Source organism: Ochotona curzoniae, unplaced genomic scaffold (genome assembly GCF_017591425.1).
Source record: "Ochotona curzoniae isolate NIBS_2020 unplaced genomic scaffold, NIBS_Ocur_1.0 contig_430, whole genome shotgun sequence".
NCBI classification, from domain to species: Eukaryota; Metazoa; Chordata; class Mammalia; order Lagomorpha; family Ochotonidae; genus Ochotona; species Ochotona curzoniae.
The window spans coordinates 25,804,100-25,831,813 of NW_024466219.1; the positions used below are offsets into that span (position 1 = coordinate 25,804,100).

The window sequence follows — 27,714 nt, forward strand, 5'->3', positions numbered from 1 at the left end:
TATTAAAAAAAAAGAGAGTCCCCGCACAGCTGCCACGGCCTCGGCGTGACCCTGCAGAGGCAGGCTGGGGCCGCGCTGCGCAGGCGCGCCTCCTCGCGGCGTTTGCGCGTCTGCGCGCGCTTCCGGCCCCGCCGCTCCTGCGCGTCCTCAGCCATGGCGGCCGCGTCTGGTCCCATTCACCTTCGGCGGTGTCTGGTGTCGCCGACTGGGGCGCACAGCGCCTCTCTGATCTTCCTGCACGGTTCAGGTGGATGGCGGTTTTCCACGCTGCTTTTCTGCAGTTTAGGAATGCTCCTCCCCTGGGTTAGGGCAGGTTTGGCCCGGGAAGGAGGAGGTTCCGGGAGAGGGTGGCGGGGGGACGCCCGGGCACAGGCTGACTCTGCTTCCCCGACCCCGAGGGCCTGTCCTGCCTTTTGCTTCGCGGCTGTCAGCCGGCCTCTCCATCCGCGGCCCTGCCGTGCTTTCTCACGCGCGTTCCTCTCCTCCCCTTCAAGAAGCAAGTGAGGGAGGGAAATCTTTGGCTGGATTCTTCAGGGCTCTCCAAGGTCAGCGACCTGGGATCTGAGCTTCCCGCCGGTGGGCCGTTTCTGCTGCTTGCTTTCTCCAGGCTGCCCACCACCGAGAGTTGCAGTTAGTTAGACACTGGGAGGATTTGCGGAGCAACTCCTTACCCTTCTGCTTCGTCCTCCCTCCGCATCCTCCAATGTACCGCACCAAATGAGCTCTCAGTCCTGGAGGCGGGGATTGTGCTGTGCAGTAACTTCTCCAAGACACAGTGTGGCTGTGTCTTACTCTCATCCATGTTTATGTCTGTCTTCCCTCCCACTGGAGAGTCAGCCCTCCACAGTAAGGGCCCCTTGTCTTTATTCCTTGCATACCCAGTGCTTGCCTAGGGTCTGTTCTCAGGAAATGCACCGAATTTGACTTTTGCTTGCTGGCTTAATTTTCTCTTTCTTTCTCTCTCTCTCTTTTTAAGATACCATGTGATGCAGCCCATGTCCACAGCGGGCCTACCCAAATTGGATCAGCCAAGCAGTTTGGTTTAGTTGAGTCAGCAGTGCATGGGAGATTACAAGATGGTGCAGGGTTTACTGCCAAGTGACCCGTAATAATGAAAACACAGCAGTGGTTACGCTTGATTAGAGATGAATGCTTGCCAGTTTGTCAGAGACAGCAATCTTTGATCTGAGACCTGTAGGCTTGAAGTGCAAGTGGAGGGAGGTTGGGTAGAGAAGGGGATTGGAAAGCTACAGGCTCTGGAACTGCACATTAGCATGTAAAAGAGGAATGGGACCAGTGTCAGCAGCTGGCCAGGATACTTGGCTGTGACTGTGAGAGTTGGAGAAGAATTGGGGATTTGAATCCTAATCTTCCTTTGACTCCCAGATCAGTACTCTGGTTGGGTGAGGTGAAGAAGTAGGGAAGGAGAAGGCCTATGGCTTTTTAAGGAATACCTTCACTAATGAGATATATTTGGAAGGTCAGGTGTGTTTCCGACACACATCTTGTAAGGTGTGGGGGACTGGTACCACTTTTCATGTAAGGACAAAGAATGGGCTTTTGTAAGAAGCAAGAAATTCTTCAGTACTGTAAGTGAAGTTAGTAAGTTTATTCTCACTTCTCAGCACTAATTCCCAGTATCTTTCATGAGAAATCCTAGTATTTGATTCTTTTCCCCCTGGACTATTTTGTTTAAAATAACTATCCTTTCTTCAGCTTGAAAACATTACTGACATTTGTATAGTTTGCAGTGTCACATCTCTGAAAGCCAAAATTATATGTTGTATATGAATATTTCCCTCTGTAGCATGGACAAAGAAGCTATACAAGTAATCTTGCCAAATATGCAGGTATGATGTGATCTCCAAAGTTAAAACTGTACTGAAATAAGTAAAACTTACTAGGAGTAGGCCTTTATAGTTTAAGTTGAAAGCTAATGATTTTATGTTAGATTTGGTATGTGTGGTTGGAGGAGATGTTTGGTTTTTGATTAATCCAAGGAGGAGCAAGCCATATTGAACAGTTTTATCATACTCTTGGACCGAAGTGCTAATTTTCGTAAAAATGAGCACAGTGAATGGATGGATAGAGGTTGTTTTATAGCAGTTAGTGCTTTCAAGTCTGAGCAAGTGTGCTTAGAAACGTTTACTTTTGAAGATTTATTTACTTTTATTTGAAAGGCAGATTTTACAGAGAGATCATGTCTTCCATTTCCTAGTTCACTTCCCAGATGACCAGAGCTGAGCTGATCCAAAGCAAGCATCAGGAGCTTCTTCTGGGACTCCCACGTGGGTGCAGGATCCCAAGGACAGTCTTCCCCTGCTTTCCTAGGCCTTATGCAGAGGGTTGGATCGGAAGTGGAGCAGCTGGGACAGGAATTGCTGTCCAAATGGGATGCTGTTGCCACAGGGCATCAGTGAGACAAGCCGACTGCTCAACTGTGCCGACTCTCCAAAACAGATTTTATTTTTAAAGGAATCTTAAAAAGTTTGAGATTCTCTTCTAGGATATAAGAAACATACAAAACTGTACAACAGTGTAAGTTATAGAAGGCCCAGTTGATGTGAGCCTTTCATACTACTGAAATACCAAAGAAACAACTTCTTTTACGAAGCTAAAACTAGATGATAGTTCAGTTAACTTAGTTCATCCCCTTAGATAAATTCATGCTGTTGTTTGCTGCCATATGACACTATGTGTCTTATTTCAGAGACATCTTATTACCTAACTCAACATCTGCGTTCCATTCTGAATATTAAGATTCACAGAGGCCAAAACCCTCTGTCTCATTTATGTTTGTTTTTTCCCTATACAGTATATCTCCTTGAGTTAGTTGTCTGCTAAAGTCTCAGTAACTTCTATTGCTAAATGTATCGGATGTTTTTCAGTCTTCTTTGAATTGTCCTTTTCCTTCTTGTTTGTTCCTTCTGATTTCTTTTGCTGACTCATCCTCCTCTGTTTGGTTTGTTAGATATGTAGCTTTGTCAAAAATGTAGCTTTAGATCTTCCTACTCTAAGACATTTTTCTCCCCAGGCCATGTTCCATGTAGACCTGTAGAATCTCTTTTTGCCTGCTTGCTGGTGACACAAATGCATGTCTTCATGCTAGACCTCCTTTGTGCTTTAGGCCTGTGTATCCACCTGCTGGATACACTCGTTCTTTAATCCATTCATTCAAACAATGCGTCTCATGGCCACTGTGTCCATGGCACTGTTGTAGACTATCGAGTAAGGAACAAGAAGAAATCTGTTCACGTGGAGTTTAGAATCCAATAGAGGAAATAAGTAATAATAGTAGAAAATAGTGAGTTCAGTGAGGAAAAAAGAAGAGGATGTTGGCGGAGGAGCAGACAGAAATTATGAGAGTGTTATGTTTTTAAATAAGGGGATCAGACTAGGCCTCCTTGTGATGGTAACACTGAAGCAGCTAACCTTGAGGGTATGAATCATGAGGCTTTTCTAGATGAGAGAAAAGCTAAGACAAAGACCCTAAGATGAGTTCTCCGACATGTGCAGGCAAAATTATGAAGGCTAGCGTGCCTCAAATGAGAAGAGTGGACATTGGCCAATGGGGTGTTGGCATCCAGTTGGTGTAAGCTGGGGGTCAGCGTGCTTTCCTTTAATGGGTCAAATGTTTCAGGCTTGGGAGGCCACATAAGCTCTCTCTCACATATTTTTCTTTCTTGCCTGCTTTTTTTTTTTGAGTCTTTAAACATGAAAAACTCATAATTAGTCTATATTCTTCAAGACATTGGCTGAATATTTATTCTTCCCTCTGGCTGGCCTTGGTTTGAGCAACCAACTCCTGGTGTATGAACTTATATATATTGCATTGTATAGACCTGTTACTTAATGTGTTTCGTGTCTTGGGTTCACCCACGTGCTCCCTCCTATATTGCCCGTTTCTGTTCATTTTACCTCTTAAATATCTCTAGTATCAATTCCTGTCTCTCCTGATATCGCCTTGGTCTAAGGGTCAGTCACTTCAAGAGCTTCTTGTTATCCCCACATCTGTTTGGACCCAAAATCATCGCTTCCAGGTCGATCCTTTAAAATTATGCCATCATTCTGTCCAAAATACTTACAGCTTTTCCATGTCCTTGGGATTTTTCAGGCTCTTCAGACTTTTCCATCCTCATCTTGCAGTCAACGTTCCTACCATCTGTCTTTGCCAGTTCTTAGGTGGCCTGCTTGTGTCTGTCCAGGAGCCTCATGCTCGCTTGCTCCTCTGAGATGTTCTCACCTTCCTGCAGACTTTTCGTTAAAATCGTGCAACAACCACATGCGAGATCCTTAGTTTGTGTCAGTGCTGTTCCTGGCAGTAGAAAAACAAAGAACTCAGTGAGTAGAACAAAGTGAAGCTTGCCATGGGGAGCAGGTATTCCAGTGAAGTTACCCCAACTCGCCTGGCTCAGTTTGGGATATCTTATATAAACCCTCTCTGCACCCAGTGTTTCGTGTTGGCAGAGGTACCTTCTGTATTTCTTTTGGAGGTTTTCGGACTGATGGCCATTTCTCAAAATAGGCGAAAGTAAGGACGCTAGCCCCTGCCACCACTGCCACCCCACCTGCAGTCACTGCTTTTCTAATAGGGAGCACAGTGCCTGATGGAATTGATTTCTAATGGATTGATTAAAAAATTAAGGTGTGAGTTCTAAAATTTCATCTACATAGGGCAGGCCTGAGTTTCCTTCCAACTTTTTTGGGTGGAAATGTGTGTGTGTATAGAATATAGAATGATTGTTTAGATCATTCCATTAAAATTAAATCCTAATTTGCTCAAGTTAAAAAACAGAAAGATCCTTTTGGAAGAGTTGTTCTTGTTTAAAACCAAGAGAATATATTAAGATGCACCAACTATAAAAATTTAGTGATGACTTTTCAAGCTTCTTTTTGGAGTAAACTAAGAAAAGACAGTGTTAAAAATCAGAAATATGAAAATTTGTTTTTAGAAAAATCAATTTTCCTTTTGTTCCTGCTACCCCCATTAAGTAAATGAGAAAACTTAAAACTCAATCAGGAACTTTAAAGTTATCAGCGGTGAAGCAGGGAGTGAAAGTTTTCGCAAGCAGCTCACGTTTCAGCAGTTCCTTCATAAGTCAGTTTCTATTCAGTTGCTTGTATGTATCAGTATTTTCTCATCTTTTAACACAGCCTCTGTGTGAGATGAAGTTCCAGACTGCTTTTATTGCAGTGTATTATTAAATTGAGTATTTTGTTTCTGACTTTGTCATTCATCAGGTGACTCTGGACTAGGAATAAGAACATGGATCAAGCAAGTTTTAAATCAAGATCTAACATTCCAACACATAAAAATTATTTATCCAACAGCTCCTGGCAGGTATGTAGTAATTTATCTCATTGCTCAGTATGTACCAATGGAATGTTTTCTTAGCTTACTCCTTAAATTAGTGTACATTTTTTTCGGGAACATGTTCTTTATTTTGCATTTGTACTTGTGGGTGGAGCTTTGCCAGGTGAGTAATTTCCTTCTCTTGAAAGCACTGCCTTTAGCTGTGAAATGAAGCTGTGAGCAGTGTGTAACCTATGGGACAGTGTGTCCTCTGCCATTTCAGATTGCTCGTCTTTCAGACTCCTTCCACTCCCTTACTCACCCAACAAGGAAACTTCAACTTGGATCTAACCTTTCTAATAATTTAGCCATGACAGAGTTTATTAGCTCAGAAAAGGGTTTTATGATCTTGTTTCACACATTCAGAATTATTTAGAAATAATGTTATGTATTTTCAGTTGGGAAATCAAAAGAAGAATATGGAATTGACTTCTTAGCAAATATTCAGGTCATATGACCTCTGTGTTGGATACAATTCCCATAAGATTATCACAGTTTTGTAGTCAAATTGCACTTTGTAAATATTAAATTAGCATCTGAGTTTTTTATATGAGTTTACGAATATTTTTATATGAAATAGAGTGCTATGCTATGCAACCTAATCCAGTTTATTCTTACTGAATCCATTGTATGCATAGGCAAAGATTTTAGTTTTTGATTAATTTAGTATTGAGTAAAAATAGAACCAGTATTTACTAACAAGTCTTTATGTCAGTTGATAGAACTGAAGTAGTAAGAATCAAGGTTCAAAAAAGTTAATATGTTAAATAATTTTATATAAAATACATATTTAAAAAATATTTTAAATAAATTTTGATAATCCAGATAGCTGGCCTGCTGACCAAAAGGCTATTTTGTCACATATAAGTTGTACATCTTTGAAAAAGTCAAAAATATTTGCTGTTGGCTTTTAAAATGGGTGAAATTTGGGAAGGAAACAAAAATGATATTTCTGGATGTAAGAAAGAAAAATGCACTTCAGCTTAAATAAAAATTGAACTGTTTGATGAAATATAAGGAAAGCCATTGGGAATTTGATTCTAAGGATTAATTAATACTTTCTATTATTACTTAATATTTCATTCTCAAACCCTGGACTAGAAGTATTTCAGAGTCCAAATACTCCATGTGACGCAAGCTAAATTTGTGGGTGCTTTTTTGATTTAGTAAAGTAGACTATTATTGAAATGATGCAGTACATTCTTGACGACTTTTTATTACATGTTTCATAATTAGCTGTTTGGACGGATCATCAGTTTTATACCACACTAAATAATTGAAGTATAATAAAAATTTTATACATAAATTTAAATTTTCTTGGGAAAAGAAGCAGAAAATTTTAATGTTAATTGTATCTTTTATTTAACTCAGTATTTCCAAAATATTGTTGGTTTAATATAATCAATTTGAAATTACTGAAGTGATTTTTTTTTCATTTTTGTAAGCTAGGATGTGTGCATTACAATTTGGATATTAAATCATTCACACCTGATAATATTACCTTCTGGTTCTTCTTTTGCACATGTACAATTCAGTAGCCTTTTTTTTTTTCCCCACTCTAATATCATTTTGTTCCCCCTGTATCTTGGGAGAAACAAAGGGGAAAGCCCCACCCAACCTCCCACCCAGCCCAGGTCCCCGATGTGAGGCATGCTCCGAGGGTCCTGCCCAAGCAATTTTGATAGTTCAACAGGTCTGAATTGCTGCCAATCTCGCCATTCCAATCGCCATGAAACCTATTCAGAATCCACTGGCTGACATAGTCTCTTCATATTTGGGGTTCTGAGATCAGCAGTTCAGTTAGAGGGAACTCCAAGGAAACTTCATCTGGTATGATCCCAAACCTGATTCTTGTGTGAATTTGCCAGTACAGGGTCTGGCACAGTCCATCACTCCAATCAGCTTATGCATATGCTGATGGTTGCAATTGCTGGGTCAGTTCTGTCTCCCACCGTCTTCTACTTGAACCAGTGGGTGTGGTGGTCCAGCTCGATCCTACCCACTTCATACTCAGTCTTCACGCAAACCAGTGGGAGCTGCAGCCTAGTCGGAGCGACTCCCCATAACCCTCACCAGGCTTGCTCCCTACCCTGGTTCCCATGCATGCCAGTATGTACCGCAGGCTTGTTCAGTCTGTCCCACATCCCATTTAGCTCTGGTACTTGTCAGTGGGCATTGAAGCCTAGTTCAACCGAACCAAACTGCTATTCAGCCCACACACATACTGGCGGGTGCCTTTCTGTCTAGCCACCACTGCCCCTGTCCTGGTTTTGTGCTTTCCAGTGGGAATGGTTACCCAAGAGGGAGGTGCCCACTATCTCCCTACTAGCCACTCCTACTTCCAGATCATGTACTCTCCAAGTGGTTCTGGTATTTAACTTAACAGAATTGGCCCCCAGTACCAGCCTCTGCCATCTGATGATATGGCAAAGCCCAACCAACCCTCATCCACTCTAATTTTTGCTTTCACCAGTCAGAACAGTCAGCCCCATCTGGCCCTTCCTCAATCTAGCTCACATGAGGCACACAGGTGTTGTAGCCCTGCCTGGTCTGTTCTGCCTATCCCAACTTAAGTTCTCCAGTGGGAGTAATTGTCCAGCAGGGGAGCCCACATTCCCCTACCAACTTTGCTTCCTCCCCCTGGTTCTCACGTGTACTGTTTGGGTGCTGCAATCACATCTGGTATGGCTCACCTCACCTTGGCATTCCTTAATGTGCACTGGAATGTGTTGTGACCGAAACTAGCCTGACCCACACTCTATGCTGGTGCTCAGATTCACCAGCAGTTGCTGTGAACGGATTCAGTCTGGTCTGTCCCCCACCTATGCCATATGTATGATGGTGGGTATCTTCCTCTGGCCTGGTCTGGCTTGCTCCATATCTTGGTTCTTGTGCTTACCTGTAGGGGCTGTGTTCCGACAGAGGAGTTTCACAAGCTCCTCCTTCAGAACCTCTCCCTATGCCAGGTCTTGCGCATACTGGTGGTTCCATGGGCCAACCCTCATTGCTGGTCTTCACTTCATTCCAGTTCTTGGTGTTGGCTGTTTCACCCCAGCCAAGGCTTGTCCATACCCAGACACTGCTCACACATGGCTCAGTAGGGGCAGAGACCCAGCCTAGTCTGTCCTGCATCTACCCAGGTTCTCTAGAGCACCAGATGGTGCTGGTGTCTAGCCCAGCTTGGTGCGCCCAGCCCCAGTTCACACTTGTGCCTAGGGAGATTGCAGCCATATCCAGGCCAGAGCGCAGCCCCCACTCCAGCCCCCGTACCCTCCGGTGGGAATTCCAACCCAGCAAGGGTGTATTCTCACAGCTCCCCAACTGAGTCTATTCCCAGCCCTAGATTATGTGCATGTCAGTGGATGCTCTGACCCAGTTGGCTTAGCCCTTCACCTGTCTCAGCCTTTCCCTTTGATACTGTGCCGTAGCATTCCTGCCTCATGAAGACCAGTTGGGGTAAGAACCTAGGTCGGAATGACATGTGCTCCGTCCTGATTTCTTTGGGCCATTCTCTACTGCTTTCCCAAGCCATAAACAGAGCTGGAAGGGAAGCTGGGACATGAACGTGTGCCCATACAGGGGCCCGGCATAAGGAAGACAAGGACTTTAGCTACTAGGCTACTGTGCTGGGCTCATACTCCAAGATACTTAATGTTGAATAGTTATTGGGAATAGACCATATCTTTGTGTACATAAAGGCTGCTAACACCTTGCAGCAGGATGAGTCTGGGAGGGGTCCGGGCCTTGGGGTTGGGAGCGGCTTGCAGCTCCCTGCAGTGTGGCGGCTGTAGGGGGTGTCCCAAAGCTTAGGACCCTGCAGCAGCAGTCTCCTGACTTCGGATGGGTTCAGCTCTGGCCATTGCAGCTCCTTGCGGACTGAAACAACATATGGAAGATCTTTCTTTCTGTTTCTTGTTCAATCTGTAAAATCTGCCTTCCAATAAAAATAAATAAATCTTAAAAAGAAGCACCTTGGAATAAATTCAACAAAAGCTGTGAAATATCTCTGGTAAAAATTTTAAAAAATAGAAGACATAAAAAATGGAAAATTTATGCACTAAACATGATTTAAATACAGGATATCCATATGTGTTTAGAGTCTAGCATTTTGGGCAGTAATTTTGTGCCCCAAGAGAGTTTCTATAGTCAGTGTATTGGGTGGCAGTACTGTACATCAGTTCACCTCCTTTCGAGCGAAGCTTTTTCATTGGGAGCATTTCAAAGAGCTTTGATCTTATGAGGCAATCAGGTGAAGGTCAGTTAAGAGACATTGTACTGAGCTTCTTATAGTTAGCTCTGTATTTTCTTCATGTTCAGTTATGTGTCATCTTCACTACTGTATCCTTATAGGCACTTAGGATATAGTATCTGATGGCTACCACAGTGGTCGGAGAAGGGCGGAGTTTGCCTCCAACCAAACCGGAACGGATGGCGGAATTCTGGTGGGCCCCTCAGGCAGTAAGACCACCATTGCACCAATGAGGGGTGCAGACCCATACCCCCCACCAGTAAGGGCCAAGGCGACCCTTGTTTTGGCTCCCGTGTCAAGGAGAGTTTAAAAGAGTCCCTTCTCTATCTCTTCCGTGCTCTTCTTCCTCTGCAGCCCACTGCTTCACGTCAGTCCTTTCTACTGCATGGGGAAGGGCAGCCAGTGACCTTGGTTCCCTGAAATAAAGGCCATCTGAATTCTTTCCATATATTCTTCGCCTGGTGGTTGGTGAATCTAACAGTATCTAAATACTCAACATAGAATCATGACAAAGTAGATGATCTTTAGTGAAATTGAATAAATATTTTACAGAATTTGATGTGATCCTGAAAAAATGCTAAGGTAGAAAAAAGTGATTGTAGATATTTATATATATTTATGTTTTGTTTTAGAATTATTTGTGCCTATGGATGGTTTTTTGTTTGTTTTTTTTTAAGATTTATTTTTTACATCCACTAGTTTACTCCCCAAGTGGCTGCAATGGCCAAGGCTGAGCCAATCCAAAGATAGGAGCCAAGAGCTCTTCCAGGTCTTCCCATGCAGGTGCAGGATCCCAGGGCTTTGGTAAGCCTTTGTTGCTTGCCAAGGCCACAAGCAGGGAGCTGGAAGAGAAGTAGAGCATCCAGGATATGAACCAGCCCATACCCAAGATTTATTGTATATATTTGAAAGGCAGAGTTACTGGGTGGGACATTAACAAATTTTATCCTAAAATTAATCTAATTTTCCATCAGTGAAGTACAGCATTTCCCAAGCCAGATAATTGTGAATGTACATATCCATAACAAACTTTTTAGTGTCTTGATTTCTGCCACCTTAAGTGAGATGTGGAAGATTTAAACCCAATAAAGGGTGATTGCTTTATCTTGCCCCTTACATCATAGCTGTGAAATGTGTTTTAGCTACATATAAACTCCACTCAACAAGGTTGTGCTTTGGTTTTCAACAGTCATACATACTTTAAAGAACAGAAGAGAAGAACAATAGTGTATTTACTCAATTCTGATGTTTTACAGCATATTGTGTCTTGATTAAATTATAAATAACCAATTTAGCTATATGATAATCTTTTGTTCCTTAGCTATATTTAGCAGAGTTTTTAATCAGCTAAGTAGGGACATAATAAGTGAAAATCTACAGTAATTTTTGTGTCAATTTAAATGGAAAATATTGCTTTATTTTTCTTCACTATGTTAATTTGCATACTTTAATTATAGTGCCTAAGGCTAATTCTTTGATATATTTCACCTGTAGCTACAATTATTGGTTTTCATAACTTGAGTTTTCTGTCAGAATTTTCCATTTTTTCACAAAATAACAACTTTTAGCAAGCCTTTAATAATTTATACGTTACAGATTCTCTTCCTGTTTGAAGATATTTTATTTTAAAGATAGTAAAGCTTTTATAATGCGCCCATGCCTCCCTTCATTATTTTTGCACATAAAGAGCATGTTTATATTTTATTAAATATGTATTTTTAAATAGTCTTAGGTACTTATTTGGGAGAAGCAAACAATGGGTTCATCTTTACTCCAGCACTGGGGATTCCTGTCTGACACCTGCTGTTAGAGGATCCCTGTTCTGACACTAGTAGATGGATGCTACAAGTACACTAGTACAAAATCCTACTACAAAACTACTAATCTGAAAGTAATCTACTTTACTTCTTTGTAAGTATGTTAAATAGAACATTTAAATATCTACTAATATGTGAAGGTTCATTTTCCTAGAAATGCTATGTTTTAAAAGCAACAAAAGAAAAAATTGGCTATATTTTTTAACGTTTACAAGAGTTATGAAAGTAGACAGTTAATTTACCAGCTAGCACAGCTGTGTCCTTCCCCAGAGCCCCTGGGTCCTGTTCCCGGCTCTGATTCCTGACTCCCGTGTCTGGCTAATGAGGAACCTCCGTGCTTGGGGTCCTGACCCCACAGGACAGACTTGACCTGTGACTTCAGCCTGACCCATCTCCCGCTGCTGTGGGCACTTGGAGAGTGAGCCAGGGGACAGAAGCTGCCTCTTTGTCTCTTCTTTCTCTCCCTTTTCTCTTTACTCAAGTGGTTATATTATTTGATGTTAAATTTTAAAAATACAGTACAGTAATAAAAAGCCAAAAAATATTCAAAACATAAAAACAACTGTAGAATTCTGCTATTTCTACCTGATACAAATTACAAGTAACATTCAGAAAATCCTTACTTCTCATCTATGATAAATCAAGTTTCATTCTTGTTCTCAGTGCTTTCATCCTAGAAAAACACAGTCCCTGCTCTCACAGTGCTCACATGGAAGTTCAAAATAAAAATAACAATAACAAGCATAATTTCAAATAGTAATAAATGGTATTAAATTAGTTATGGATAAAGAGGAAGTGTGTGTGTTACAGGTTGGAGGGAGATAAACCTAGTATGGGAGAGTCAGAGGTTCATCTGACAAGGTGGCTGAGCCCAGCAGGCAGAAAGATGGCACAGAGCAGGCCAGGTGGAGGGAGTATCAGGTGCCATACCCTCAGCTTGCTTACGGACTTGAGTTGTTTGAAGAGAAGAAATAGGAACTGTGACTGTAACTTAAGAGAATGTTCGGGAAGTGGGCTGAAATGAGAACAAGGAGCAGATCATCCTTCAGGTTATAAAATACCTCCGTTTTGATGACTGGGAACATGGATTAAATACAACTTGATGTCAAGCTGATACCATTTCTTAAATAACCTGAGATTCTTTTAATTCTAAATTAATATCTTACCAATGTGTAATGGAATTAGTGATCGATTAATTGGGGAGTCACACAGATGTTCTTTGCTGAATATATTTAGTTATTGTGGTAATGTCTGAGTAGTTTTATACCAGCTAATAAAGTGATTTATTTGCACAAGGAAGTGAATGAGTAGAACATGTGTGCCAGGGTGTTTTTTGGGTTTTGGTTTTTTTTTTTTTTCCCTAGCTGTTTTAAAAACAATCTTTTATGCTTTCTTTAAAGGTTATTCTAACATTTCAGGAGACTTATGCTTTCTTGATTGTGTTTTCTTAGCCAAAAAAAAAAAAAAAAGAAACTTGAAAATTATTCTTTGTCTCATTAAATTGTCCTATTTATTCTTCTTGAAAATAAAATTTTAATTTCCTTTTAGACCTGAGTCGATATAAAGCTTCTGTATTGGTAAAATAGTGGCACCAGGGTCCCGCCCCTGGGAGCATCTATCTCTAATTAGCTAAAGCATTGTCAAAAAAGAAAAATAAAAGTTATGTGAATCTCACTTTTTCCATTCATGGCTGAGTTCCCAGAATGATTCACATGTTAGTCTATGATATCATCCTTATTTAAGTGCTTAGACAGACAAATAAACACTTAGAGAAGTAGCAGAGAAAAATGGAAAGGGAAATTGAAATAATTCAAAAGGTTAACATAATTTGAACTGTACAGTGTGTCTTGTACAATGCTAGTGCTCAGGCAGAGGACGTTGGTTCACACCCTGGATTTTTAGGACCTGAAAGTATTTTGAAATCTACTAAATATTTTGATTAATTTATTGGGCAAGTAAAGAAAAATAGATGCCTATATTTAGCTGGACAACTACAAGAAAGCAGACACTGTGATGATGATAAGGAGAGAGGGCTTTTCCTCGCACAGATTCAAAACATGCTCCCAGTAGAGAAAGCATCAGACAGCATCAAGCCACAGTTCTGTGTTCGTGGGATTTTAAAATGTATACAAATCCTCACTGTTGATGCAACCACCTGTGGTTACCTGGCAAGGATACTAGGAATCGCTTGCAGAGAGGTACGGTGGAGTTTCCTGAGGAAAGCAGTTATTGATGCCGTAGATGGCTACTGCACCCTAAAAACCGCATGAGCTACGTACTGAAAGTGTGCACTTTCCTATGTGTGCTACGTCGATCAAACTCATTTTTAACTTCAATTCCTTTAAATGGTAACTTTTTAAAAGATTTATTCGAAAGGCAGTTGCACCGAGAGAGGAAGAAACGGAAACGCGCGCACACACACACACACACACACACACACACACACACACACACACAGAGCATCTTCCATTTGGTCGTTTATCCCCAGATAACCACAAAACCAAGAGCTTCATCTGAATCTCCCTGTGGGTGCAAGGACCAAATCCTTGGCCTTCCCAGGCATGTTGACAGAGATGACGATGAGAAATAGAGCAGTTGGGACATGGAGCAATGCCCATATGGGAAACCAGTGTCACAGGAGGCGGCTTAACTCACTGGACCACACCACTGGCTCCATTTTAAAGTGTGTTAGAACTGGTTACTCTCCGTGTGGTGTGTTCTTTTTTGTAAAAAGGTGAATTTTGATAACCTTTACGGAAGCTACTTTGGAGCACCTGTTGAGATATGTTACAGCTTTCACCCCGGTGGTCCTATTTTTGGACTATTCCGGAGGAATAGAAGCTGCAGCGCAGCAGAGGGCATTTGGACTAGCTGTTAGGCTGCTGCTTGGGCCATCCACATCCCATGATGAACTGTCCAGGTTCAAATTCTGACTCCTTTCTTACGTTGCACCTCCTGTTGGGCATGTCCTAGGAGGTAGAAGGGTGTGGCTCAAACGCTTGGGTCCCTGTAACCCATGTAGCCGACTGGGCTTGAGACTCTGATTCCAGGCTTCGGTTGTTTGTAGGCATTAGTGCATGAACCAACAAATGCAGGCTCACACTGTTTGCGTCTCAGTGCCTGCTAAGTTAAAAAAAAAAAAAAGATGCATTCATGTATAACCCCAGTGTATGAAAACATGTCTGCATATGTCTTTTTTAAAAAGATTTGTTTATTTTTATTATAAAGTCAGATATACAGAGAGGAGGACAGACAGAGAGGAAGATCTTCCATCCGGTGATTCACTCCCCAAGTGAGCACAATGGCCGGTACTGTGCCGATCCAGAACCAGTAACCTCTTCCGGGTCTTCCACAGGAGTGCAGGGTCCCAAAGCTTTGGGTCGTCCTCCACTGCTTTCCCAGGCCACAGGCAGGGAGCTGGATGGTAAGTGGAACTGCTGGGATTAAAACCGGCCCCCATATGGGATCCTGGCACATTCAAAGCAAGGACTTTAGCCACTAGGCCATGCCGCCGGGCCCTGCATATGTTTTTAGTGTAGCATTGTTATCAGTGACCAAAACTGGAGTACTGAATGAATGGCAGTTATGGAAGCTGTATTTTCCAGATTTGATAGGGTGGAGCAGTGATTTGAGGGAGAGAAGGGAAGAGGAACAGATAAATGAGCAAAAAGTAGTATCATTAACATCAGAAGCACAGATATCAGCCCCAGGTTTTGTGGGCATTCAGGGAGTAAGCCAGTGAGTACAAGACTGATTCAGTTTCTCTCCCTCTCTTTCTCTTCCTGTCTCTGTACCTTTCAGATAAATAAAACAATATATATGGTTATCTATTCACATCCCAAACCTGTAGTATGTATCTGCATAAATTATGGAAAATGTTGTTATTGTATACTGTCTCAGATTGTCATCATGTACATCCAAGTTTTAGAAGATGTGTGCAAAGTAATGTTTATCTCATGGTTCTATGTGAGTATATAAACAGAAGATCCCCTGCACATGAATTTTCCTGCAGTTGAGTCACAGCACCTTGCTTGGTTCCAAGTTTCTTTCAGCTTCACTGGGAAGCTTACCAGGAAGAATCCCTTCTGACGCGCAGGCTCCTAATGTTGGAGCAATTGCCTTGGAGTGGCGTGGTCAATACGGAGAAGTGCTGTGGTTCTGTTCCCTTCAGCACTACCTGTGGGTGCTGAAGATTGCGTGCTTCTCAAGGGCTGAGGGAATGGAGCATTGCTACCGCCTAGGATTCGTGAAAGCTCTACGGAATTTCCCAGTAGAAGAATTGCAAGAAATCAGTCAGGCATGAGCATTTTCTGTTGAATCTAGCTGCACATTGCATTCCTTTTCTTGACTGATTTTGGAGAGAGATGCTATACAAGGCTACCTGAGTTGGCAGAATACTGGAGGTGCTGGTACAGGAAGGATTGTGTAACTGTCATCATCAAAGTGAAAAGTTTATTACTTGATACTGGTTTATATCTCTTTGACATCATACTGAGCCTTTTGACTGTTTTCTTAGGTAAAACAATTTTTTTTTTTTTTAGCATTCTGTGAAGAGAAAAAAGAGATTACAATGTGATAATCTGTATCTTTGGTCCAAATTTCTTTTCTCTTTCCTTTAGAAAGCCTTTATTTTACACAATTACCTAATATGAGCAGATGTCAAGAAGCTTCTGGAAAATGGAATTAAATGATAAATTTATTTTGGTGCAAAAAAAAAGTGTGATCTAAGTGTAGGTTTTTAATAATGCATGTTTTCCAAGAGCTTTTCACAGATACAGACATTCAAATTTTTGTTTCTTTACTTTCATTTCGTTGGAGACTCAAGGAATGAGGCAGAAACACACAGGAAATCTTCATCTGCTGATTCACTCCCCAAGTGCCCATAACAGCCACATCTGGGCCGGGTTGCAGTCAGGAGACAAACTCCCCAGTTCCTCTAAACAGGTGGCAATCTTCCGCTGCCTTCCGAGCACCTTTGGAGGAAGCTGTATCAGAAACGGAGTTTGACTCCATTCCAGGCATTTTAATAATGCTGTAATACTTCCTAAAAACAGCATTTGATTGGGCCCTCCCTAGTAGACCACAGGTGAAATTTGAAATCCTATGTATCTATAACAGGCTACTTTTTGATTTGATAATTGTGTATGGCTCATGAGTGGTGTTAACAGCTGTCCAGTAGCTCTCAGCAGGAAAAAGATTGTAAGCATCTCAGGTGATGACTTTAACCTACCATGCCCACACTGTATCCTCCAGAACTTTTTTTTTAAGATTTATTTTATTTTTATTGGAAAGGCAGATTTACAGAGAGAAGAAAAGACAGAAAGATTATCCACCCACTGATCCACTTGCAATGGCCGAATTTGAGTTGTTTCAAAGCCAGGAGCCAGGAGCTTCTTCCAGGTCTCCCACATGGGTGCAGGGTTCCAAGGCTTTAGTCCATTCTCTATTGCTATCCCTGGCCAAAGGCGGGAAGTGGAGCCATCTGGACATGAACCAGTATTCTTATAGGATGCTGGTGCTTGGAGATAGAGGATTAGTCAATTGAACCATTGTGCTGGGCCCTCCTCCAGATACCTTTTAAAGGCAGGTAGAATCATTGATTTGTGTGTGTGTGTGTGTGTGTGTGTGTGTGTGTGTGTGTGTGTGTGTGTGCACGTGTGTGTAACTAAGAATGTTCAGAGTATTACTGTATAATGGATGAATTAAAATCACATATAGTACTGAAACTGTCTCTTTAAAAGCTGGAGAGTTATATAAATATGTTAAGCTGGCTTTGAGAATATTGAGTCAATGTAAGTACAGGAAAGTTAACTCAGTGTGCATGGGTCTGCTTAATATGAGTTCTTCAATTTATAAAACTTAGAAAATTAAAAATTATTCTTTCAAACCACTGATCTTGTAGATTTTAAACTCTTTTATCTCTCTCTTTTTTTCCAAACAGACCATATACTCCTATGAATGGAAATATCTCCAATGTATGGTTTGACAGATTTAAGATATCTAATGACTGCCCAGAACACATTGAGTCAATTGATGTGATGTGCAAAGCGCTGTCTGATCTGATTGATGAGGAAGTGAGGAGCGGCATCAAGAAAAACAGGATTTTAATAGGTAAGACCTTTAAAGAAGGTGGTTTATATTTTCACTTTTGTCTAGTTCTACCTGTTATAATATTACTTAGAAGCGTTTGTATATTGTTCAACTCACTAATAGATTTATATATAAATGTTAACAAATTTAGGACTTCAAAAATACAAAATCATAGCATCATAAAAATATGCTTGATTTTCTTTTTGTATAGCAACAGTGTGAAAACCTCATGGTAGTTAACCTTTTTTTAGTAGTTTAATTTTCTATTGCAATATTATCACTCTCAGTTTACAAAATATTGTAATTATGCCAACTAGTAGTTTTACTATTATTGCCATGATGGATACATAATAAAAATATACTGAAAAATTCATGAAATTTAAACTCATCTGTTAGCATTGCAAAATGAATATTTATAGACTTTTGTCGACTTTGTCTTTAGCCCTGTTCCCAATGCGGTAGACCATGCTGTATGTCAGCTCTGCTTTCCGGTACCTCTTTAATGATAAAACTCCTATCTCTCATGTGTACAAAACTACTACAGGGTATAGAAAGCGCGAGTGGTATAGATCATATAGTGGAGAGTTTTATTTACAAATATTACTATTTTGGGCCCGGCGGTGTGGCCTAGTGGCTAAAGTCCTCGCCTTGAACGCGCCAGGATCCCATATGGGCGCCAGTGCTAATCCCGGCAGCTCCACTTCCCATCCAGCCCCTGTTTGTGGCCTGGGAATGCAGTTGAGGACAGCCCAAAGCTTTGGGACCCTGCACCCACGTGGGAGACCTGGAAAAAGTTCCTGGTTCCTGGCTTCGGATCAGCATAGCATCGGCCGTTGCGCTTACTTGGCTAGTGAACCATCGGACGGAAGAAATATTACTATTTCATTTATGATGAAATATGTCTTGATAATGTTATAAAGCAGATATTTCCACCATGTTGTAAATTACATTGATGTATACACTGAAGTTCTCTAGAGACAGGGTTTGAATAATTGAATAAACTGTCTTTAAATTTCTTATGACCTGGAATGACCCAAGAAGTTGAAACAAAAACGGTAACTGTGATCCAGCATGCTGTATTGGATCCCCTAACATTTGTAAGGGATCTTCAACGGAAGTGGTTGTTTATGTTTGTTTTATTTCCTAGAGCATTTTGCAATGCCTGGCACAGAACATATGCCCAGAAAGTCTGTAATAAGTGATATAACTTGATCAGTAAATTGTTGATTTAAACAATTAAGAACGCTTTGAATTCAAAGGACGAATAGATGACATGCATTTGGGACCATTAGAAGAGTTCCCTAGCAGAATGGTGGTGGCATTTGGAATGTACAAACTGATAGGGTTTTAACTATTGGTTTTAGAAACCTGGGTGTAAGCAACGTGCAGGAATAGCAAAGTAGAAACAGGGAGAATAGTGCTGCTGCTTCTGTCTGTTGGACGCGAGTTTGGTGAGGACTGGAGGGCAGCTTGTGGCCCCTGATAGACCGAGAGAACAAAGAGCTCGCAGCAGTGGCAATGACGAAGTGGCTTCAAATCTGAAGCCAGGACATCCCAGCTGACACACTGAGCAACTACTGACGCAGAACTGGCTCACGTGTATAGAGAGAGCAGGTTTCACGCATGTCATGCACACAGTTTGAACAGCAATGATTCTTTCACCCTTGCTCCTTCTTCATTTCTTATTTTTCTGTAAGTTTTTGTGCTGACGTACTTTCAGTTTACTTTAATCACACACTTCATCCTGAATTAAATAAAGAATTCGGCAAGTAGTAAATAGAGCACGGTTCCTCAGGGGAATAGACGGGACAGTCATCAGTCATCAGCTCTGAGATGTCAGTTTCACCTGTATACATCAATGTCTCATCTCTAAAGTCGGAATGTTAGCACAGTCCTCTCCTCCGAGATGGTCCTTCTCAACAATTTGATACATTCTCGACTCTCAGTAACTGTTTCCTTCAGTCTTCCTCACCCTTGTCCTCTGGGTATAATATACGTCTCTTGGGTAGGTCATGAATATTTCCCTCTCTTGAACTTAGGTGAATATCCAGACATTTTAATTCTGTTTTTTTACAATGTGATTTTTCCACTTTTCAAAATTATTTAATTATTTGATTCATCTGTAATTTTAGTTTCTACACATTTGGACTGATTAAAATTTAAGTGCATTAACCACATTTTAATGCAGGAATGCAGTGGGAAATCAAAGAAAAGTGTATTTGAGGGTCAAACAATTCTTCTTAAACATGTATGCACACTCAGACAAATATATTCACAGCTCAGAGTCAAGAGTAAGATTATGTTATTGCAGCCTGTGTTGTGGCAGAGCAGGTTGGCCTCCACTTGTGATGTTGGTGTCCCAAATGACTGCCAGTTCAAGTTCCGGCTGCTCCCCTTACAATCCAGCCCCCTGCTAATTTGCCTGGGAAGCCACGGAAGACACCGGGGCCCCTGACCCCATATGGAAGATTCAGATGAGGCTTCAGGCTCCCAGCCTCCACCCGTTACAGACTCAGCCATCAGGATCATTTTGGAAGTGACCTAACAGATGGAAGATTCTCTGTTTTTCTCTGCCCCAGGCTCGGCATTTCTGCCTTTCAAATAAATAAAAACTAAAACTTTTTAAAGAAAGAGATTCTACCAGTCAGAAATTGAGTTATAGGGGCTGCTCCACTTCCATTTCAGCTCTCTGTTGACGGCCTGGAAACGGCAGCAGAAGATGGTGCAGGCTTTTGGGCCCCTGCCACCCAGCTGGGAAACCCAGATGGAACTCTTGCTCCCTGGCTACAGCCTGTCTCAGCACTGGCTCCTGTGCCATCTGTGGAGTGAACCAGTTGACAGGTGATCTCTCTCTTAGTAGTGTATGCTTGGAATAATAAAGTAAATCTTTTAAAGAAAATTGATTGTAGTGGGAGAAATAGAAATACAAAATTAGAAAAGTGAAGTTATTCTAATAGATGCAAAAAAATGTATCTTTATTCATATTATTTTCTGTTTGATCATATTTTCAATTTCATGTCAAATGGTGTTTACTGACGGGACCCTGTCTCAGATTATATGGCTTTTTAAACAAAATTGCTGTCTACATGTGATGTGAGTGTGAGCCCATTCTTTGTCATTTTAGTGATATTTTTGTTATGTTAATTCAGATTTGCATGCTTATTTTCAGTACTATATGCTATTTCATCTTTCCACGTGTCTGTCCAACTTGATTAGGTTGACCCCGACAGCCAGCTGGGCTAGGCCGCAGCCAGGAGCCAGAAGCTCCATCTGGTTCTCCTGTGAGGCTAGCAGGGCCCAAGTACTTGAGCCCTTATCTGCTGCGTGCTCAGGTGATGAGCAGGGATAGTTAGATCAGAAGCGTAATATTAAGGGATTCAAGGTCGCACTCTGAAATGGGACAGAAACATTGGAAGTGGCAGCTTAGCCAGCTGTGCCACAAAGCCAGCCCCCAGTTTTTTGGTTTTCTAAGTTTTCTACAGCGGACATGTATTGCCTTCTTAATAGGACTAATAAATGTTGAGATGAGGAGAGCCGGGCAGTCTCACCGCCCTCCGATCTATGATGCAGAAAATGCTCAGTGAAGCGGTGGATATTCCTCGGAGACATTTCATGTATTCTCATTATTTACGTCTTTAAGAATGTAAGAAAAAACATTGTTGTGTATGTATACCACATGTGACTATAGAAATTATTATAAAGCCCAGGACACAGGCATAGGCTAAAACTGCAGTTTAATCAGTGGCAGAGCTAGCTAGGATTCAAAACCTGTGATCTGTGAAAAGTTTTAATGAGATTAAGCTATGCTGTATTTTTCTCACTCTGTTAGCAGATTTGAAAGTATCCTATAGGCAGAATACAAGCACATTTCACAGTCAGTCCATTTTCTCTCTGTCAAAAACCCATCTTAAGCCCTTCCTCCTAGTGATTTCTGTATACTTTGAGAAATCAAGATGGAAAAGTATATATTATTTTCCCTTGTGTACTGTTGTGATTAGAAAGTGCGTATGATAATAGTAATCTTACATTAGTTGGCATTTATGTAAGATATAAGTAAGTTTTAAACCTGCTGTTAAATAACATGGTGTTTGTGTTCAGTCTAAGTTATAAAGTTACTTTCATATGCATCATTCTTAAATTCTGCAACAGGCAAAATAGAATATCATTATTCTCATTTCAGAGATGAAGAAAATAAATTCCAAGAGATGGCTCCTGGCCACTATGGAGTTGGGACTAGAACTCGGCTCCTTTGACTTAGAGAACTTTGTACTATGATCCGATTCCTTTTTTGGCCACTAGGTGGTGATAATTTGTTAAGAGAAAATATTAATATAATTTAAGTTTGATTTTAATTTAAGATGTATAGAACCGAACAGATGACATGGGCAGATCATCAGAATTTTGAAGCATGGAGTAGCGAATGTTCTCAGAGCTGCACCTGCATAATTTATATGGATTATATAAATATTCTATCCTACAATATATGGTTAAGAGAACCATGGTCCATTAATGAGATTAAATGTCCTGTAACCATTCAATACCAGTTAAACACAAATAGAAGGAGTATATGTTCAGTTAAGATAATTGTGAAGTTTCATAATTTCAAGTCTATTATATTAAATAGAAAGTTAAGGTATACATGTACAGTGAGACTGATTGTTAAAATTTTTAAAGAACATCTCCAAATTTTATTCGAGTTGTAAGATTTCATATGACTCATTTTATTTGTTTGGATAAAATGGTAGAAACACTTTATTGAGTACATGAGTGTACTACTTTATTAATTTTACAATAATATGGAAAATGAAAATTAAAAGGTCCTGGAATCCTCAAGAAAAATATAATACTGAAATTTCCACACTTGCCTCATCCTTAAAATATGGTTGTTCTGATACGCAGCTGGTAGCTAGAAGTTGGAAATTACTTCCTGCTTTGTCTGAACATATGTCTTAATTAAACAACTTTCTTCAGCGACAGTTGTCAGGCTTGAAAATGCTTGAAAGTAGTATTGTGATAGTTTTCCACAGAGCAGAGTAACTTTATTCTGCGAATCTTGAGAGGAAAGGTCTGAATAAATGCAATCAGGAATGGATGATGTGTGTTCCCAAATCATTGAGGCTTTTGGTGCCTTTACGTCTAAAGAACAGACATAATAGAAATGGAAGAAATTTAAAATGTTAAGAAATGTTTGGGATCATGAGAGATTTTTTATTACATGTTTATAATCCTATTCGGCTGATATCAAAAATTATTTTTTCTTCAGATTTCGCTTTCAAATAGAGTATCTTAGCCCTCCTAGAGTAGTTTTTTATATAGATTGTTTCTGTTTTATTTTATATAAAGAGTTCATAAAACCAGGTTTATTGTTTTCTAACATGTTTTAGTTAGCTTGTTAATCTTAAATATATGTTGAAACTTTAACTCTTGACATTTAAATACTTAGCCAGCAACTATAAATATCCATTATAGCCATTACCCACAATGAATTTAGTATTTGCTATTTACCTTCTGAACAGTATTATTTTTATAGTAAATTTTAAACTCTCAGATGGAAAATTGAATTCAAATGACTAGTTCGTTGTGTTAAATTTTTTTCCATTAAGAAAAAAATATACACGAAGTCCCTTCTCATGGTAGTATCCATGCTTAAGGTTATTGTGTTGTCAAAGAGGCCCAGTGAAAAACTGCAAGATTATTAACGCATAAGGGACTTAGATTAAATCTTAAAATAATATTTCCATTTTTCTTCATTGTGACTTACAAGAATTGAGAGTGAGATTGAATTTACTCGTGTTCATAATGACATTTCATGGGTGAGTAAATGTTTTCCTATTTTTTTTTAACTTTGGCTAGTCCCATTAAGGCATCTTGAAGCCACATAAATTTGAGTTCCTAGGTTAATAAAAATGAAGCATGGGGGTAATTGCTTTATGAAATCTTCCTAAAATTTTAATGTGTTTTTCTTAGTTATCTATCTAATATATATTTTCATATTTTTAATTCATCCTTTAATGCATGGTTTTTAAAAATCCTGCTAAACAAGCATGGAGTTGGCGCGGTGTGCCAGGCTCTGTGGAAAGGGGAAGCTGTCTCAGCTGAATGCCAGAGACCCTATTCAGCTGGCCACCACTCCGGCAAAGCTGGTGCTTGAAGGAGGAACCAATACTTACCACAATGATTTCAAAATCTGGAGAACTAATTTGTATGCAGTAAATTAAAATTTGATCATTTTATTTCGAAATACATTTGCTTTTTAAACCCACACGATGTTATACGGAAGCAAGGAGAAATTTATGACTAGAATTGTGTCAAAGAAACCAATAAAGCTTAGAATTCCTGCTGAATATTTAGGCTAAGTATTTACTACCAAAATTACTAATCCTGTTCATGGCAGGAATTTCATATCCAGATGGGACATGCCAAGCATTTGTTAATGCGCAGACTCATGAATAGCCAAAGGACAGCTAACTTTGGAGGAATCTCATGAACATACCTGAATACTGTATGCAGTTTTACAATCTGTACGCTTCTTCCACCCACACCAAGTTTATTCATGAACCTGTAATTGGCTGTGCCCGCCTGGGAGTGTCGGGAGGTGTTTTGAAAGAGACTTTGGGTGTTTTTTTATTCATGGTGAGCATGTTACTCCTGAGACTCTCCAAGTTCCTGGATGTTTAAAACTGGATATTGGCTCAGTAGTTACTCTGCGTTGTTGTTATTTTTATACTCCCTCCTTTCTAAAAATCTAAACTTTGCAATACTGCTTAACCTTTACGATGTTCTCGTATCTTTAATCCAAAATATTTTCATGTATGCCTACCTTAGATTAGGTGGTCTCATTTTAATAAACTTCAGATGATGACAGGAAGTACATTAAACTCCTTTGCGAGAACACAGGGTTGCTAAAGTCTTACCTATACGCCTTAAATTCGGGTGCAGTCTCAAGTATGTCACCTACTTTCCTTGGCCTCAGTTCTTGCTACGTGTAAAAAAAGGGTACTGTAGTAAATACAAACTTACAGTGGCTGAATGCTCAGCTTTATACGTTGTTAAGTGAAGTAAAGCAGCAGGCTGGAAATTAAGCTATCTGAAATCCAAACCAAAGTATTTATTTATATTTCTGTAAGTGTGTGGCCGCATGATTTATTTTCTGTATTTATATGCTCTTGAAATCTAAATGATGTATCTTTTAACGCTCAGTCAAGCTTAGGAATAGCATCCTTAGTCCCTGTCTTCGAGTCAGGCCGGAAACCACATTGGCTCGGCAGCTGCCAGGTCACGCTCCCGTCTCTGCCTTCTCTGATCACTGGCTTTCCTCACCCCAGTCCCCTTCAAGGGGAGGACTTCGCCAGTGGTCATGAGTATTTTCCACATAAAAGATGATGAAGATTATGTCAGCTAACTAAATGGTTCTTTCAAACTCTGTTTTAAAGAACAGCATATATGCATATATGCATGTTTTCATTTTTATGATACCATCATAAGGCAGTTTCCAAAATATAGAATTGTCAAAAAGATGTTGGAATGAGCCCAGCAGAGTTTTGATCGTCTGTCCTAATCCAAAGATCACTAAGCACTGAACATTTGACAGACATGAGACGACTCCTCATGGAGCTCCACAGTGCGGCCAGGAGGACAAAAGGTGCATGCTACTAGTGGTAGTTGTGGTGTAAGAATTCTAGAATTCCGATAGGTATAAGCAAAATTGTAAGTAGACATTAAAGGATTAAATAGGGGCCAGCACTGTGGCATTAGTATTTGGTGAAAGAGACAGAAATGCTTAAAATAAATAATTAAATCAACAAATACAATAAATTAATCAAATGATGATTTAAAAATACTAACTAAAAATAATAATTATTATTAAAATAATTTTAAAAGAAATCTCACAATGCTAAGAGCTAAGACTTGGATCTAGGGCGGTTCATGCAAAGAAGCTCTTGTTCTTTAATCACGGGGTTTTTGCTGAGATATAAATCCAATGCCTAGTCAAAAACCAATATGTAACAATGCTTAAAACTAAATCTTTTTTTTTTTTTTTCCCTTGGGCCCAGTGCAATGGCTCAGTAGCTGAATCCTCTCCTTGCACATGCTGGGATCCCATATGGGCACCAGTTCATGTCCTGATAGCTCCATTTCCCATCCAGCTCCCTGGTTTGTAGTCTGGAATAGTAGTGGAAGATGACCCAGAGCCTTGGGACTCTGAACCCATGTGAGAGACCCAGAAGAAGCTCCTGGCTCCTGTCTTCAGATCAGCTCAACTCTGGCCATTGGAGCCACTTGGGGAGTGAACCAGCAGACATAAGATCTTTTGATCTCTCCTTCTGTCTTTGCATCTGACTTTGCAATAAATTAGTTTTTTTTTTTAAATCTGTATAAGATTTAAATAAATAATTCTCATGGTAACTCTTATGATTTATGATACATTTTTATGTGGTGAATAGGATTACTTTTTAAGTCCTCGTCCCTATCACAATACAATGCAGAATTGGCAGATGGTAATGGGATGACTATATGTAATGGGTCTGTTTTCTGTGCGATGTAACGTAGATGAGTTTTCGTTTTAGCATTATGTATTGTTAAAGGTCTCCAGTTACATGCATGTATGAGAGTGTCATACTTGTGTTTTCATCTTACTTAATAATTTAATACCTACGATAGCATTGCACATATTCTGCTTTCTCTGATAGGTATATTTTTGCTTATTTCAGGAGGATTTTCCATGGGCGGATGTATGGCAATGCATTTAGCATATAGAAATCACCAAGATATAGCAGGAGTCTTTGCTCTTTCTAGTTTTCTGAATAAAGCTTCTGCTGTTTATCAGGTAAGCTACAGATTAAAAAGTAAAACAAAATTGAAAAACATGAAACATACCTCAAAACTAAAACACAGTTGATAATTAAGCAATAAAAATTGATTTACACTGTGTTTACGATTGATGTAAGTTGAACATTCCTGGGAATTAATTGCCAAATGGCTCATACTCATTTGTTCTAACCGATCATTATTGCTCAGAGAATGTCCTATATAAAGAAAACTGTGGGTGTGGCATGCTAATCCTCCACCAATGGTGCCAGCATCCCACTGGTGGAGACCCCAGTTCAGATCTCAGTAACTCCCCTAGGATCCAGTTCCCTACCAAAGACTTGTGAAGGCCGCAGAGGAGGACCCAACCCGTTTGCCCCTGTTCCCATGTGGGAGACTCAGAAGAAGAACCTGGTCCTGTCCTGACCATTGAAGCCCTTTGAGGAGTGAACCAGCTGACAGAAGATCTCTCTGTCTCTTTTTTTCTCTGTAACTCTACCATACAAATGAAAAATAAATAAAAATTTTAAAAGAATATTGTGAAGCAAAATGTTAAAGAAGATTTAAAAAATACATATAGATGATATGTATGTATCCTTTAACATAATCCAAAAAAAAAAAATAATAACGTACCTGACACATACTTTGTAGCAACTTCCTAATTTATCAGTATGGCATTATTGTAATGTTGAGACCACACTGCAAGAAGTAGAAATGATACTACAAATATATATTCTAAAAAAACTAGAATGAAATTTTCCCTTTGATTATGTACTTTTCCTCCCTTTCACTGTGTGCATAAATGGTTCTTTTAAGTGAAATGTTTATTAACTTCCATGGTAATGTCTTTTTCTCTAGGCTGTTAAGGAAAGTCATGGGGAACTCCCTGAATTATTTCAGTGTCATGGAACTGCAGACGAGTTGGTTCTTCATTCTTGGGGTGAAGAGACAAACTCAGAGCTAAGATCTCTAGGTGTAAGCACAAAATTTCACAGTCTTCCCAATGTTTACCATGAGCTAAACAAAGCTGAGCTGGAAAGGCTGAGGTCGTGGATTCTAACCAAACTGCCAGGATAAATGGAAAGGTAACATGAATGAATCAGGATTGATTTCTTAATGGATATGTGATATCTTTGTGATAGTTTTTATTGCCAATTATGGTCATCAATTATAAGAAATAATATGGATGGTCCTGATCTGGTTTTAGGAAGCCTTAGTCAAATAAGGACTGAAAAATAAAATTATGTTCCTGAATTGAAAGTGATAATAGTTGGTGATATCTTATACATAATCTAATTCTCTATTATTTGATGTTCACAGTACTTTTTTAAAGATTTGTAAAATAGCCATCATTCCAGTTCTGCAAAAAAAATACATGTATTCTTGCTTTCATTCAA

At 39.9% G+C, this 27,714-nt stretch overlaps 1 protein-coding gene across 9 annotated transcripts; it reads left to right on the plus strand.

The window, feature by feature from the left end:
- Nucleotides 1-130: 130 nt before the first annotated feature.
- Nucleotides 131-27,714, plus strand: LYPLAL1 (lysophospholipase like 1). Of its 9 annotated transcripts, none has more exons than XM_040985687.1 (5): nt 131-247; nt 5,242-5,341; nt 17,361-17,530; nt 26,221-26,336; nt 27,176-27,714. In XM_040985687.1, exons 1-5 carry the CDS (start codon nt 154-156, stop codon nt 27,392-27,394), a joined length of 699 nt encoding a protein of 232 aa, XP_040841621.1. In that variant the 5' UTR covers nt 131-153; the 3' UTR covers nt 27,395-27,714. The 9 variants fall into 9 exon arrangements, with proteins under 9 accessions (XP_040841621.1, XP_040841620.1, XP_040841622.1 ...); XM_040985686.1 differs by having other exon boundaries at nt 145-247; nt 5,242-5,368; XM_040985688.1 differs by having other exon boundaries at nt 145-247; nt 5,242-5,368; nt 17,409-17,530.

Bases quoted from the DNA above. Each gene is read 5' to 3' on its own strand.
- LYPLAL1 (XM_040985686.1), top strand. From the start codon at position 154: ATGGCGGCCGCGTCTGGTCCCATTCACCTTCGGCGGTGTCTGGTGTCG. The intron at 17,531-26,220 runs GTAAGACCTTTA...TGCTTATTTCAG, and splicing joins GAAAAACAGGATTTTAATAG to GAGGATTTTCCATGGGCGGA. The intron at 26,337-27,175 runs GTAAGCTACAGA...CTTTTTCTCTAG, and splicing joins AAGCTTCTGCTGTTTATCAG to GCTGTTAAGGAAAGTCATGG.